Source organism: Calliphora vicina, chromosome 1 (assembly GCF_958450345.1).
Source record: "Calliphora vicina chromosome 1, idCalVici1.1, whole genome shotgun sequence".
Lineage (NCBI taxonomy): Eukaryota > Metazoa > Arthropoda > Insecta > Diptera > Calliphoridae > Calliphora > Calliphora vicina.
This window is the reverse complement of record NC_088780.1, coordinates 139,978,107-139,994,408: the sequence shown is the minus strand read 5'-3', so window position 1 is coordinate 139,994,408 and position 16,302 is coordinate 139,978,107. Positions and strand designations below refer to the sequence as shown.

Sequence of the window (16,302 nt, the reverse complement as noted above, 5' to 3'; positions counted from 1 at the left end):
CATTTAACAAACATGTTGATGTAAAACATAATGCAATTTTGTATCAATTTAAATACATTCAATAAGAATCAATTACAAATACAAACACATACATATTGAAATTGGTTTGAAACCACACAACATGAAACGGCTATTTGAAAGTAAAACCCTTAACAGAAAATGTTAACAACATTTGCATAGATACATACATATAAAAATTCATTAGAGAGGTGCATCTAATGGTGTTTTCTTTTCTGACACAAAATGTTGCCTATATATTTTGTACCATTTATTAATTGTTACCCATACCCTCATAATGTGTAGCTTCGAAATATTATAAAACTATACTTTTTGCTTACATAAAAAGTGGTGCATATCTAACACTTTGATAAAATTGAGGGTGAAACAGGTGGCATATATTCAGGGTTTTAGGGTAACATTATTAGAAAAGAACACGACCAAACAAAATTTTTTTCAAAAAAGAACACAAAGAAGTGTAAAATGGAGAATAAATGCATCATTTATGCCAGAAAAGAAAACACCATAAACATCGATCAAATAAATAAATATACGGGTGATATGCATTTAAGCTAAAATTGAGTTTGCTATAAAATAATAGCGGTAACTATGAAATTTCAACAGATTATGACGGATTTACATTAAAAACAGAAAATATTGTTGGTTAAGATATTTTTGCTTTTGGGGCTAGATTTGTTCTACGATTATAAATATAATATAAGGAAGTGGTCCTTATATGGGAGCTATGACCAATTATGGACCGATTATCATATAATTACGTGACCTGAATTCCGTATATGTATATAAAACTTATTTGAAGCGAAATTAGTGTAGACACGTATGTAAATTAAACATCTATGACATATAAAGTCTTATTTCGGGAGAATAATTGTATGGGAGCTTACCGATTTCAGCCAGTTTCAATCGGCTTCGTCGTTGGGACGAAAAAATGCATGTGCTAAATTTGCTTCTGCTTGTTTCTCCTTAAAACAACCCAGCAGTTCTAGGAGACAGTACCGAACTAGTGATTTTACCCATCATTTAGTTGGGAGCTAGTTACTTCAATAGCCACGTGGCTAGTCATTTTAACACGGGCATGTCCTAAGCAGGACAATTGAACCAATTGATTACAATGGGACTGTCTAATGGCTGGTCCAAAGTAGGCAACGCATTGGCTTCACATACTGGTTACATAGCGCCAGTTACCTTACTAGCTTTGTAACTGATTACTTGATCAGCTACTTGACTAGTTATTTTAACACGTTCATGTCCTAAGCATGGGGTCAATTGACCCTTTTGATTACAATGTGACTATCTGATAGCTGATCCAAAGTAGTCAACGCTTCTGGTGGGTAAGTACAAAAAAACGTTTGAAGTGACTTCACCATAGGTTACTAAGAGACACTAAAGTGACTATTGACTTCATGCTATGTTACATGGGATACTTAAGCAAAAATAAAAATAAACTGTATGAGAATTATATCAACACAATTTGTATAAAACCAGTTTGTACGAATTACTCACAAAACGTTTAAAGTGACTACACTCCAGATTATTTAGAGACACTTAAGTGTCAATTGTCTTCACGCTAGATTTCTTGGGATGTATAAAGTAACCAATTGTCTTCTCTCTTGACTGCAAAATGCACACACGTGTCAAATGACCAAAATATATAAATTGGAGTCAGCCAAGTGATAAGACATTTGTGACAATTATTGTCTTTAAGGGATACATTGACTACTTGCTTAACTGCTGGGAATTAATCAATTTATTAGTTTTTAGTAAAAAAAAATGTGTATGTAATTATTTCAGCCGTATTCAATTTTCCTTTTCAATTAACATTGTCAATGTTACAAGTTAGAGCTAAAACTGACATGCATTGATTTTGATAATACAGGTTAAAGAACCCTTGTATTAGTTAAATTAATTATACATTAAGGTGGACCTTATTTTACGATTTTCGTCATCTAAAAAACCATATGATGAAAATTTAAGAAAATCTGATCAAGTTTAGAGAATCGTAAATTTGATGTATTGCATAAATTTGACCCCATATATAAAAGGTTTAAAACTATCCAAAACAACAATCTCAGTTTTAATATTAGAAAATATGCTACGAAATGCATTTTAAAAAATAGTTATAACAACTCTGTGACAATTTTTTATACCCTACGCCACTATAGTGGGGAGGGTAATGTGCGTATAACACCCACCCTTTAAAGTATACCGATCGACTTCACTTTCTGAATCGTTTAAACAATGTCCATCCGTCCGTCTGTCCATGTAAATTTGTGCGTTAAGTTCAGGTCGCTATTTTGAAGATATTTCTATAAAATTTGTCACATGTATTATTTTTGGCTCAAGCCTATTGAAGCTGGTAAAAATCGGTCCATAGCTAGCCCCCACACAAATGTACTCCCGAAATAGAACTGATTTATATAGATATCCACACAAATTTCAACAAATATATATTTTATATGCATATAAATCACAACTAAACATTTTGTGCAGATCGATCCATAATTGACTATAGCTCCCATAGGCTATAGTCAATTCATATTGGAATAAATACGCGCAACCTAATTTCATGGCAAAGGGTCCGTATATAAAGATCACTTCCGAAATTCACTTTAACGAGCATAATTCTATAAGTATGACATCTAAATAAAATTTAAGGGAAAGAAGTTTGACACGATCTAATTTAATTGCGATCGGTCTATAATTTAACATAGCTCCCATATTAGGCCCATTTCCGATAATGACTTTAACGACCAAAAAACTCTTAAATTTTATATAGAAAGTAATCACTTGATGTAATTTAATAGCGATCGGTCCATAATTAGTCATATTTCCCATATAAGGCACACATCCGAAAATCACTCACAAAAATAAATTATTGAAATTTTAAAAGAGAAATGCTATATTTTCCTACTTTTTTAATCTCATTTAGTGTTGTTTATTATAATAAAAAAATTTGTCATTTATCCGATGATTTTGCATATTTCAGCAAATAGACGATAGGCGATAAAGAACCTTCTGAGCATTGAAAATCTCAAAAGTGTTATGTAAGAGTCCAGCAAAACAATTCTAGATACAATTTTTAAAGCCCTTTCATTTAAGAATAATAATTCTAATGATTTAAATAACATAAAAATAGCTAAAAAATTTCATATGTATTTATTTGAAATATTTTTTAAAGTTCAAAAAATTAATTTTGATAAATATATCAACATTGAAATTCTTCCATGCCCCATGCATCAGCAATTTCCAAGGAAATTTACATCATTTACAATGTTGCATGCCAACACCTGCATAATACCAACAGCAATTTATACAAACATTCTCCAGCATACATCACCATGAATAAATACGTTACAATTTCAATTCTACAATTCTCTTACTTATTTTATACTTTTTCACTTTTTTTCTTCCTGCACAACCCAAAAAACTCAACAACTTTACATTCGACTATACGTACGTCCAAAACCACTCCAAATAGTACCGGAAGATGTGCTGCAGTCGAGAAATGCCCAAGGTAATGTATATCGTTGGGTGGAAGCTTATCGCAAATATGGCCACAAATTGGCAGCCGTAAATCCCATAAGCATCAAAAGTCAACAAAGGTAATAAACAAAACAAAAATCAGTAAAAATAATACAAAAAAAACAAAACACAAAAGAAAGGAAAGAAAAAACTTTAAGGAAAATAAACAAGAAACAAAATGAAAGAATGAAAGAAAATTCTTTAGAGGAAAAAAATGCTTTATAAGCAAACAATCATTCCCATTTAAAGTTGGCCAAAATGAAATTGTTAATAAAAGACGACAAGATTTGTTGCTGTTGTTTTGTTGTCCGTATATCTTTATTTTATTTTCTCAAAAAACCACTAAACAAAATGTTAAGTCATTTTTAGTTAGTAATGATAACAAAGCAGAACTAAGAAAAAGGAAAAGAAATATTTAACCCGACAATGTGTCAAGGGTCTTTAAGGGATTTTTATAATGAGGCCCGTAAAAACATTTAAAATCGACTGCATACATTATTGTACGCAGTCGTACTTCTGACGGATCCGTGACAAATTTTTGAAATAGGTCGTACCAAAATATCTTAGTGTGCATACTTGTAGAGCGGGGCAGTCACATAAGAGGTTTTGCTCAGTTTCGTTCTCTACTTTGTCGTTATCCATACATGAGAGGGTCAATGCAGTTTGGATATTCTATTGTACTCTGTGAGTTCCATCTCTGGTAACATCCAATAATCAATCATATTCAATAACGCCAACAAGGAAGCCATTTGTTGAGCATTCCTTAGAGATTTTAATTTCTCGGATGCCCTCATGGCCTTGGGGGTTACTCTCTAATTCGATTCGAAAGGAAATCTTTTCGAAATACAATGTATTTAATTTAGCACACATTTTCATATCTCGAAAAGGTGTTGTCCAAGCCCGTCCAGAAAACAAATGCAATTATGAAAGCATTCCGATGTCATTACGTTGGAGTTGAATGTAGCGATCCTAATTGGGAACATTTTCCCGGGAATTTCTAACCAGATATTCCCGGACTTTCGGGAAATGTAATTTATTTATAAATTTTTTTCTTAATATTACAGTATTATTTGTGCGCAGATAAAACATATTCATTGTGATATGCTGCCGATCGAATGCTTCGATTATATCCATAGATTTTTTTGATACTAGTATTTTCTACATATTTAAATTGTATGTTCTTAAAGGAATTATAAAGATAGAATAGGTAGGATAGACCAGCTCACTTGTGTGCTAGAATTTTACCCTTTGTGATATCCTAATGGATCATGTCCCGGTTCTCAAAATGAAGTCCTTCACATGCCGGTGTCCGATTTGGTGCCGAACCAACATGATGCATGAATAAACGAATCCCTATTCCTAATATCCACCCTCGTTAGGGTGGTTTAGGTTTAGGTTTAGCTTTTATTTTGAAACTTTGTATAATATATATTTATTCAAAGTATTCGCCATTGTTAGCTATGGTGTTTTCCCATCTTTCTGGCAACAACGAATCAAGCCAATATCGGCTACTCTGTTAATGTATGAAAAAAATTCAGAAAACTATTACGACAAAAACGAATATACAATATATGAATTGTACAAATTGAGCTATAAAATTCAATTCTATCTAATTTTTTTAAAAATACATAAGAAATTTCCGATCTTTCAAACTGACCCACAGATCATCTGAGGGTTAATTAATAATAATAAAAAACAAAACTGCTTACAAGTTATTTTAATGTTTCTTTACAGTTCCTTAGATGAATTAAATCCTGCATATTATGGTCTCCAAAGCCAAGAAAACGTACAGCCACAGGGTCTGCTTAATGCCCCAGATGTCGCAGCCGCAACCATGACGACTGTAGGCGAATTGGAAGTAAAGTTAAAAGAACTTTATTGTGGCAAAGCAGTTAGTGCTGAATTTGGTTATATTGAGGTGAGGATTTTATATATGGAGGATTTCACGTCAAGTAACTTATTACCTATTGTTCTTAGCAAAATGTGTCCCAAATAGTTTACATAGCTCAATATTTCGAAAAAAAATATTAAAAAAAAATAAAAAAATTTTAATATTTTTTTCAAAATGGACCCTTTTTTCTTAAAATAAAGCTTAGATATTTTCCTTGAGGACCTATTTGGTCGCTTAGTGGGATGCGAGTTCGATATCTATCAAAAAAATGTTTTGTAACTCAAAACATGGAATTTTTGACTTTTTTTGCAAAATCAAAAACTTTTTTGACTTTTTTTTTGCAAAATCTAAATTTTTTTTAAAGTGGCCCTTTCTTATTTTTATTTTTTGCTCAAAAGAAAGCTTGTGTCTATTCCTTTAAGACCTATTTGGTTGCTTAGTGGGATGCGAGTGGAATATATAGCAAAATAAATGTTTTGTAACTCAAGATATACAATTTTTATGTTAAAACATTTATTTTGATACTATCCCACTAATAGACCAAAAAACTCTTAAAGGAATGGACCTAAGCTTTTTGGAAAAAGTTCTATTTTGCCAAAAAAAAAATAAAAAAATGTATATCTTGTGTTACAAAACATTTATTTTGCTATATATCCCAATCACAAAAAAAATAAAAAAAGGGCCCATTTTAAAAAAAAATTTAGATTTTGCAAAAAAAAGTCAAAAATTGCATATTGTGTCGGAATTACTAGCCAATAGGTCTAACCTTGGTGCAAATTTCATCCCCATCGGAAGACATCGATTTTAAAAGGGTAAATAAAGGGTTACCTCTTAAACATATTTCTTTTAATCATTTAATTAGCTTAGCAACTTTAAATTCCCAAAACTGAACATTCATTTAAAATGTTGTACTATGTACTTAGCCAAATTTATATGGTAACCCCATAAATTAATAAAACACATTTTTGCTTAAGCATTTCATGACCTCTTATACTATTTCCTTATTTTCTTGCCTTCTCTCTTCAGAACCTAGAGGAACGCGAATGGTTGGCCTTGCATTTCGAACAGTTGAATGCACAATCACAGCAATATCTTAGTAATGACAATCGTAAACAGATTGCCGAATTACTAATTAAGTCACAAGCCTGGGACAATTTCATGGCCACAAAATACCCCACTGTCAAGCGTTACGGTGGTGAGGGTGCTGAAAGTTTATTGGCTTTCTTTTGGCAATTGCTGCGCAATAGTGCACAAGGTAAAGTTTAAATTTTTTATTTCTTTTAATTTTTTTTTTATTACATTTTAAGGATTTTTATGTTCATGAATGCTTATAGAATATAACTGAGTAGATATCCCAGCAGTTAAGCAAGTAGTCAATGTATCCCTTATAGACAGTAATTGTCACTAATGTCTGACAGCTTTGCTGACCCCATTTTATAGATGTTGGGCACATTTGACATGTATGTGCTCTTTGTAGTTCAGAGAGAAGTCAATTGATTACTTTATACAAACCATTTAATCTAGCGTGAAGACAATTGTCACTTAAGTGTCCCTAAGCAATATAGTACTTAGTCACTTTTAACGAGTGTTTCTTTTGGTTTTATACAAATTGTGTTGATATAATTCTCATACAGTTTATTTTATTTTTGCTTAAGTAAATTGTCATCCTATGTATGCAAACGTGAAGTTAATTGTCACTTTAGTGGCTCTAAGTAACATAGAGTGTAGTCATTTATTTTCCAGCCAGAAGTAATCTATTGGTTGTCGGAGGAAGGTTTGTTTGCAAGCAATATGTTATTGGACTGTCTATAATATGTATTGTTAACTGACTATTTGATGTCAATTAGCATCCGCAAATGTTAAAATAACTAGTTATGTAGCTGATCAAGTAAACAGTTCGGTAACCGTTATGTGAATCCAATATGTTGAGTACTTTCGACCAACTATCAGTCCGTAATCAGATTGTAATCAAAATGGGTCAATCTCCTAGAACTGCTGGGATATTCCAAATATATGTATGCATGTGAATGGGTATGTTTTAGGGTTATGAAAAAGTTTTCTGATTTTCGTATTTTTAATGTTTCAAAGAATTACAACAATATGAAATGAAAAAAAAAACGAAAATGTTAACAAAGAATTTAAAAAAAGTACAGTATTTTTTACAAATCTGCAATAATTATTAGGCAAATTATCGTGTTGATATTGATACATATTTATATCCTACCTTACACCACCATTGCACTTCTAAAACAATAGCTCGATTTTAATAAAACTGGACTTAAAACACTAATGTGCGACGGAACCTCAAGGTCCCAAAGTGGGGTATCTCAGGTATATGAAAAATTAAAAATGATGCCAAATTTTTGTTCTCGGTCCGATTCGAAAGATTCTTATTCTTCTTTTTCACTAACAGATTTATTGGTAATTCAAAAATATATATTTGAATAAAATCGGGAGAGATTTGGACCCGCTATTAGCAAAAATCCAGACTAAGATAGGTAAAAAAACTTGAAATTTTAATTTAACATATTCAAAATCTAGAACAAACATTTGGCTTAATTTTTTATTTTTCATATACCCGAGATACCCTATTTTGGGAGCTTGAGCATGTTTAAAGTCCAAATTCAAAACTTACACCTCCTCTATAGCCTTGGGAAATTTTATTAAAATTATACCATCGGTTTAGAATTTACAGATTTATTTCCACTTTTTTTCATTTTCCGCACTGTGCATTGTGGTGATAGTATTTATGCCAAAAATATTAACCATCTACCCACCTTAATGTATAGCCATAGACTCACTTTATCGTATTCTGAAGAGTAAAGGTTCAAAAAGTCATTACTTTTATCGAAATATTTCTTTTGGTCCCTATATGCTGGTATTATATTAGAAATAAGTCTAAGTCCAGTATTTAGTATTTAGTATTACAGTTGTATTACATTTTATAGGATGAAATGAAATTCCTAGAATATTTTTAAATGAATGAAATTGTAATGATTAATCAGGGCCACTCTATTGTACATATATAACATATAATAACTTTCCAAAAAGTTTTACTTATTTAACTTATATCCCATACAAAATAATTGTATCTAACATAAAAATGTCATACTATTTAATTAAAATTACAAAGTTAGCCATGCAATTTGTTATCCTTTTATTAAAAGTCACTTTAAAAACCATATAACACTTCTTTGTAAGGGAGCATAAACTTAGAACATTACCATAGCAAACATCATCATACATATGAATTGTATGAAATGTATCTGCATTCATAATTAAATTTTGCAATTTAAAATCAAAATTCAAGGTTATGACAACATCAACCATTAATCAGTTGCCAAAAACTACTCCATCTATCTATGTAGCTACCAAACTAAAAACTAACAAATGAAATAAAACTGCAATTCAGACGAGTGCTCGTTTGAACAAAATTCTAATAAAACTTTTTCTTTTTTGTTGCTTCCTTTAAAATCTACTATTTGTACTCGTACATTGGTATTTTTTTTCTTTTTGCTCTTGCAGATGATCTCAAACAAATTGTTGTGGCAATGCCACATCGTGGACGTACAGAGTTACAAACCATTCTATTGAATATGAGACCTGCGAAAGTTTTTCGCAAACTTAGTGGAGAATCTGAATTTCCAGAGGATTGCCAAGCCATGTCAGATGTAATAAGTCATTTTCGTAAGTAGTTGTTTTGCTTTTTATTATGTTATAAATAAAATTTGATTTATTATTTTAGTTAGTACTGCAAGTATTTTATAAATATTATTTGGATATTAATGAATAATTATGAAAAATTACTTTTGTTTACATTTTCTTAGACATATCGGAAGATTTGAATGTGGAGGGTAAAAATATACATTTTTGTATGGTGCGAAATCCTTCACACTTGGAGGTGAGTTTTAAATTAAACTTTTAATTTTTTTTTTATACACCCCGCCAAAGAGATAGGCTGGTGGTATATTGATGTTGTCATTCCGACGATATTCTATACACATTCTATGACGATATAGCTATGTCCGTCCATCTATGGGTCTGTCCGTCTGTTTAAGTCACGATAGGGCATCGGGAAGCAATTACAGAATTGTAAGGCGACCCCCGAAAAATTTTCATTTTTAATTTTTCATATACCCAAGATATCTCACTTTGGGGCCTTGAGGCTCCGCCTCACCTTAGTGTTTAAAGTTCAAATTCAAAACTTAAACTCAGCTACATCTCCTCTATAGTCCTGGGAAATTTTTATTAAAATCGGACTATCAGTTTAGAAGTTACAAATTTATTTCCACTTTTTTTCCCCACTGTGCGGCCCATGATTTGTCCTAGCTGCCACTTCCGAGAATAAAATATGGGACTTCATAAAATTATAAGATGGTCTAGCTACGTATGTCTGTCTGTTGAAGGTAAGGCCTAGAGGGATGGACTGAGGAGATGAAATTTTACCATTTTTATATTTTTTGTTGATATTAAAAATGGGCCAAATCGGGCCAACCACAAAAAATTATAATAAAATGTCCGTATTGCTAACAGCTAACTTATGTCTCCATGAATAGGTAAAATGTTTTGAAATAAAATACATTTAAATGCATGAATCTAGCAATGTCATAATTACCACTGATATTTTCTACACCATTTCCAATTATATTTAAGAAAATTCCAATTCAATTTCAGAAATGTTCAATTAAATTTCAGAATTTTTCTAATTCAATTTCAGAATATTCCAATTATATTTCAGAATTTTCAATTTATATTTCAGAACTTTCCAATTGAATTTCAGAATATTCCAATTATATTTCATTCAGAATTTTCCAATTGTATTTCAGCAATTTCCATTTGTATTTCGGAAAGTTCTAATAGCAATACCAATTGAATTTTCTGAAATACTAATATAAATTTCTGAAAAACAATTGGAAAATTCTGAAATACAATTAGAAACTTTTTAAATACAAATTAAAAATTCTGAAATACAAATGGAAATTTCTGAAATACAATTGAAAAATTCTGAAATATAATTGGAAAATTCTGAAATATAATTCGAATATTCTGAAATTCAATTGGAAATTTCTGAAATATAATTCGAATATGTATTCTGAAATTCAATTGGAAATTTCTGAAATATAAATAGAAATTTCTGAATTTGAATTGCAATTTTCTGAAATACAATTAGAAACTTCTGAAATACAATTGGAAATGCTGTAGTAATCTGAACTAGATAAATATTTTATATAAAATGAACAACAATCGGTGCCCGGCACAGCCGAATATAACACTCTTATATATTTATATTCATTTTTATTTTCTTAGGCTGCCAACCCTGTTGCCATGGGCAAAACTCGTTCTAAACAACAAACTTTAAAAGATGGAGCTTTCAGTGATGAAGCGGAAAAACCATTCGCGTCCTCAGTACTAAATGTAATACTTCATGGTGATGCAGCCTTTGCCGGTCAAGGTGTCAACCAGGAATGTTTGAATATGGCCTATGTGCCACACTTTGAAATTGGTGGCAGTGTTCATTTGATTGTCAATAACCAAGTGGGTTTCACCACTCCCGGTGACAGAGGTCGTTCAACAGATTATACCTCCGATTTAGCTAAAACTATTCAAGCTCCTGTATTTCATGTCAATGGCGATGATCCCGAAATGGTGGCTTTGGTTACAAAACTGGCCTTTGAATATCAGCGTCAGTTCCGTAAGGATATATTCATTGATATGAATTGTTTCCGTCGTTGGGGTCACAACGAATTGGACGATCCCATGTTTACGAATCCATTGGTGTATACCATCGTAAACAATCGCAAGTGAGTTTAAACTTGTACATTTATTAACTTTACTCCAATTGCAATTAATTTACATTTTTTTTAAAATAGAACCGTTCCCGATTTATATGCTGAAAAACTCAATGAACAATCAATACTCTCCGCTGAAGAGGCCAAAAAGATGCACAACGATTATATGGACTACCTTAGTGAAGAACTTCTGTTAGCGCCTAAATATAAACCAGAACCCTCATACTTTCAAGAACAATGGCAACACCTTACTACGGCCTCAGATAATGTAACCTACTGGGATACTGGCCTTGATTATGGTTTACTTAACTACATTGGACAGCAAAGTGTAAAATATCCCGAAGGCTTCGTAAGTATAAGTATTGCATGCAAACAAAAATATGTATAATAAAAAGTAATGAAACCATAAGAAAATGTTGTCGATAAGAAGCAATAACCTGTTTAAAATGATGAAAAATACCACATTTATTCATTCTCTTTTCCACTTTGTTCTTCAGAATGTTCATCCACATTTGAAAAAAACCCATATTGAGGGCAGAATTAAAAAACTGAATGCTGGTGCAAAAATTGATTGGTCAACGGCAGAGGCTTTAGCAGTGGGCAGTCTTATGTATCAGGGCTATAATGTACGCATAAGTGGTGAAGATGTTGGACGTGGCACCTTCTCACATCGTCATGTTATGTTGGTTGACCAGGAAACAAATGAAATGTTTATACCATTGAACGAACTAAAAGGTGGTCATGATGGTAAATTGGAAGTGGCTCATAGCATATTGTCTGAAGAGGCTGTATTGGCCTTTGAATATGGTATGGCCATAGATAATCCAAATAACTTGATCATTTGGGAAGCTCAGTTTGGTGACTTTGCCAATGGGGCCCAGATTATCATAGATAACTTTATTATCTCTGGAGAAAGTAAGTTGTTGGCGAATAAATAACCTAAATTATAGCTCTAAATTTACTCTTTAATATTTTTAGCAAAATGGATGGATTCAAATGGTTTAGTTTTGCTCTTGCCACACGGTTATGATGGTGCTGCCTCCGAACACAGTTCTTGCCGCATTGAACGTTTCTTGCAATTGTGCGACTCGAAAGAATGTGCCGCCGACAGTGATAATGTAAATGTACAAATTGTTAATCCCACAACTCCTGCCCAGTACTTCCATGTCTTGCGTCGCCAGCAAATACGTAATTTCCGCAAACCTTTGATTGTGGTTGCTCCCAAAGTTCTATTGCGTTTATCGGCTGCCACTTCAACGCATACAGATTTCGCTCCAGGCACTCAGTTCCATAATGTTTTGGGTGACAGCACTGTTCATCAGGACTCAGTTAAGCGCGTCGTCTTGTGTTCTGGTAAACACTATTATAATTTGGCTGACGAAAGACAGGCTCAAAATGCCCAGGACACTGCCATTATTCGTGTAGAGTCATTGTGCCCATTCCCCGCCTATGAATTACAACAGGAGATGGCTAAATATAAGAACGCCACAAGTACGTTTCAAATATGATTTCTTAAGGGTCGGATTCAAAAACACAACCGGCAAACCATTTTCAAGTTTTTGTATGAAAATCACTCAGTTTTCAAATTATTTTTGAGTGTTTTTTCAGAAAAAAGTTTGGAAATAGTTTTCAGTCGTTTTTTTAAATCAGGCCCAAATACAGGCAGACATATTAGTTAACTGATCATTTTAATTTCGTTTTTTATAGAGTTTGTTTGGTCTCAAGAAGAACACCGTAACATGGGCGCCTGGAACTTTGTTAAACCACGTTTTGAAAATCTTGTTGGAAAACAGGTACGATATTTATATTCTGTATAAAGCAGATTTCTAGAGTTCCTGTAATAGATAAATCCACATAGAGCGGACACTCTTCTGTCAAAGACCTAACTCAGTTGTCAAAAACCTAAGTGGTGAGACTGTATTAGTATAAAAAAACTATTTTTTTGTTTGAGTTTTTTTCATGATTCCGCTCTATGTGTATTTCTCTATAGTTCCTGTACTCAGTTATAAAGATTTTTGTATTATCTATTCGTTATCTTCAGCGGCATTAATTTGAAATAAGCTTCAACTATAAACCATTTTAATTTTTTCTCATAACTAGAATTTATTAGAGGTAAAATTGTTCACCATACTCAATCAAAAAATAACCTGCTTTCATTTCATATGGATCGATTTGGATGATACAATTCTGATATTCTGATATGTTTGACGTTATCTATGAGCATCCAAAATTTATACATTTGAAGGCTAACTGATATTTTTGATAAAATAAGATAACAATCGAAAATCATTTAATATTTTTAATAGATTTTTACTATTCTAAAGCACTAGCAAGCAAGTGTCAACTAGCAAGTCACATGCGGAGGAACTTCTGCAAGTAATTGCGGAAGTGTTTCCTCTCAAACCGAAAATTGCGGAAGTCTGCTTCTTGCTGGAAGAAATTGCAGACGTGTTTCCACACAATGGGAATTCAGCTTGCTGTAGAGTTAGAATTTTTTTAAATGACAGTATAAAAATGTCTAGAACAAAATAAGATTGGCAGCTGACATCCTTTTGACTTCTTCTTCGGTCGCATCTATATCATTGACTATTGCCTTTAAAGCGTCTTGTTTTTTATTTTATATTCTTATAGTATTTTAGGACGTGTCCCATAATTCAGGATAACTTTCTTGTTATACCCTATCCGAATCACTTTCTGAATCGATTAAACAATGTCCGTCTGGCTGACTATACATGTATAACATTTGCACAAAGAACAGATGAAAATTTTTTGAGATATTTTCAAGGACGAAGTTTATTGAAACTGGCTGAAATCGGTTCATTATTTTTTGTTGCCCCCATACAAATGAACTTCCGAAATTGGACTTTATCGGTCATAACTATTTAAAAAATCACTTTAACGAGCATAAATCTCTTAACAGTGCATTGCAGTGCACAGTGGTATGAGAAAAAAAAATGGAAATAAATCTGTAACTTCTTAATCCTTAGTCCGATTTAAATTAAATTTGACATGCTTGACGTGTTGTCGAGTTTAAGTTTTGAATTTTGACTACATGATCCCACCAGGGCTGCGGCCGAGGTTCCCCAAAGTAGGACACCTCGGGTATGTTAAATTCTTAAAACAATCATATTTCTTCGGCTGTGGAGATATTCGCATTTGAAAATTAAATTTTCAACATTTTTACCCACCCTACTCGAGTTTTTTGATAACAGCGGGTCCAAATATTTGAATTTAAAAATTTAAAAAAATTCAATTATTCGCTAGATTTTGGGAAAAAAGTACTTTTTTTCTTTTTAAGTTATCTAAAAAATTTCTGGAAAGGTGTATTAGGAATTTATACTTTTTGAAAAGCTAACTTAACATTAAATATTTTAAATGAAAACAAATTTGAAAATACGCATATTTTTTATCTAAAATTCAATTTTAGTGCAAAAATTCTCAAATCGCATACTCGATATCAAAAAATAGTAACCATTTTAGATTACTTGACATGAAATCCCCCATATACAAAATCTCACTGCCAAGAATACGGCATTGAATAGAATTTATTTACATATCCTTAATGTATATCAACCTCTAAGTAATTGTATATTGTTAGTTGAATACATTTTTATTTTTAAATGTTTGACCTAAATAACGAATGCATTTTAATTGGGAACCGAAAGGTTACAAATGAAATATTAGTCTCAATATACCGGCAATTTCCGGACTCTTACGAAAAACTCTTAAGGACAATAAAAATGTAAATATGAAATAAAAGAAAAGAACACAAACTGAAACTCATTTAATAAAAATTCATTTGTTTATTTAATCTGAGTACAGGGTTTATCTTTAATTGCCGACTTTCGATTTCAGCACAACACGACACAATTCTTATTTAAAAATACATATTATTTAATTTTTATTTCTTCCTTGTAACAGCTGGAGTATTGTGGACGCGATGAGGCGCCAACATCTGCAACGGGCATTGGAAAAGTGCACAAACGTGAAGTTGAAGAAATTGTACAGAGGCCATTTAAAATGTAATATGTAAATGAGGAATACGACAAAAACAGTTAAAGAGCCAAAAGACCCAAAATAAAAAAATGCAACCAGCTAACTAACCAACCAACCAACCAGGACAACCAACAAATGTATTTAATACTCATGCAATATTTGTACATATATGTATTCACACACACCAATATGTATAAATGCATCTGAAACGTACTATCTTTAGCCACTCACTTCCTTCTGGTGCTGTAGTTAAACGGAAATTTAATAAATAATAAAAAACTAAAGTAAATACGTACGTACGTACATATATACACACATATGTATGTGTGAAAAATTGTTAAACACATAAAGACATAACCATAGCACAGGATACCATCCTGACACTGGCCCAAAAACATAAATACAGTACAGTTAAAGGATGTTGTTCCTGTGGTATTGTGTAGATGAAATAATAATATTTTTATTTTTCTTTGTTTTTTTCGCACCTCTTCCGTTTTATTTATAACTGTCCCCTGTATAATAAATAATAGTTATATGTTTTTCGTTTATTTGTTTATTTCTTTCGTTCCTTTTTGAGCAACAATTTTATGCATTTATACATTGTCCAACAACACTTTATATGAATAATAATTTAATTAAGTGTTATTTAATTTTAAGTTAAAAAGAAATAAAAGATGTTCACTTGATAAATATATTTATTATCTATTCTATAAATTAACGTTAATATACCAGAATTCGCTCAAAGATTTCGATTTGATTACGAACAAATCTAGGAATATTTGGACAAAAACACAATTTTGTTCAATTTTGATTAAATTTGTTTTCTTCTTAGCACATCACATAAAATCTGCTGGTGTTAATTAATGTCGTAAAGAAATTTATCCAAAAATAATATTTTTGGATAATTATAACAATTAAGCGGGGCACCCGGCATTCGTTGGGTTGAATCATGGTCAAAGTGGCGCTTAATTGATTTTTTAGAATTAATATTTATTTATTAAATTTGGTACCGGGAAAAAGTAGATAAAATTCGACATCAATAATAGCTAAAATCGTTATTCTAGGTTGCATACTTTTTCAGCAGTA

At 31.8% G+C, this 16,302-nt stretch overlaps 1 protein-coding gene across 1 annotated transcript in view; it reads left to right on the top strand.

Annotated features, from left to right (window-relative positions):
• The window catches only part of LOC135963956 (probable 2-oxoglutarate dehydrogenase E1 component DHKTD1 homolog, mitochondrial), a 30,017-nt gene extending 14,107 nt beyond the window's left edge, over positions 1 to 15,910 (top strand). Inside the window, exons 2-12 of the mRNA XM_065515977.1 lie at positions 3,497 to 3,620; positions 5,275 to 5,458; positions 6,458 to 6,686; positions 8,957 to 9,118; positions 9,259 to 9,332; positions 10,739 to 11,232; positions 11,302 to 11,569; positions 11,718 to 12,135; positions 12,199 to 12,711; positions 12,928 to 13,013; positions 15,142 to 15,910. Of these exons, the coding sequence (XP_065372049.1) occupies positions 3,497 to 3,620; positions 5,275 to 5,458; positions 6,458 to 6,686; positions 8,957 to 9,118; positions 9,259 to 9,332; positions 10,739 to 11,232; positions 11,302 to 11,569; positions 11,718 to 12,135; positions 12,199 to 12,711; positions 12,928 to 13,013; positions 15,142 to 15,246 (2,657 nt within the window). The 3' untranslated portion in view covers positions 15,247 to 15,910. The remainder of the gene's footprint in view (positions 1 to 3,496; positions 3,621 to 5,274; positions 5,459 to 6,457; positions 6,687 to 8,956; positions 9,119 to 9,258; positions 9,333 to 10,738; positions 11,233 to 11,301; positions 11,570 to 11,717; positions 12,136 to 12,198; positions 12,712 to 12,927; positions 13,014 to 15,141) is intronic.
• Positions 15,911 to 16,302: the final 392 nt, after the last annotated feature.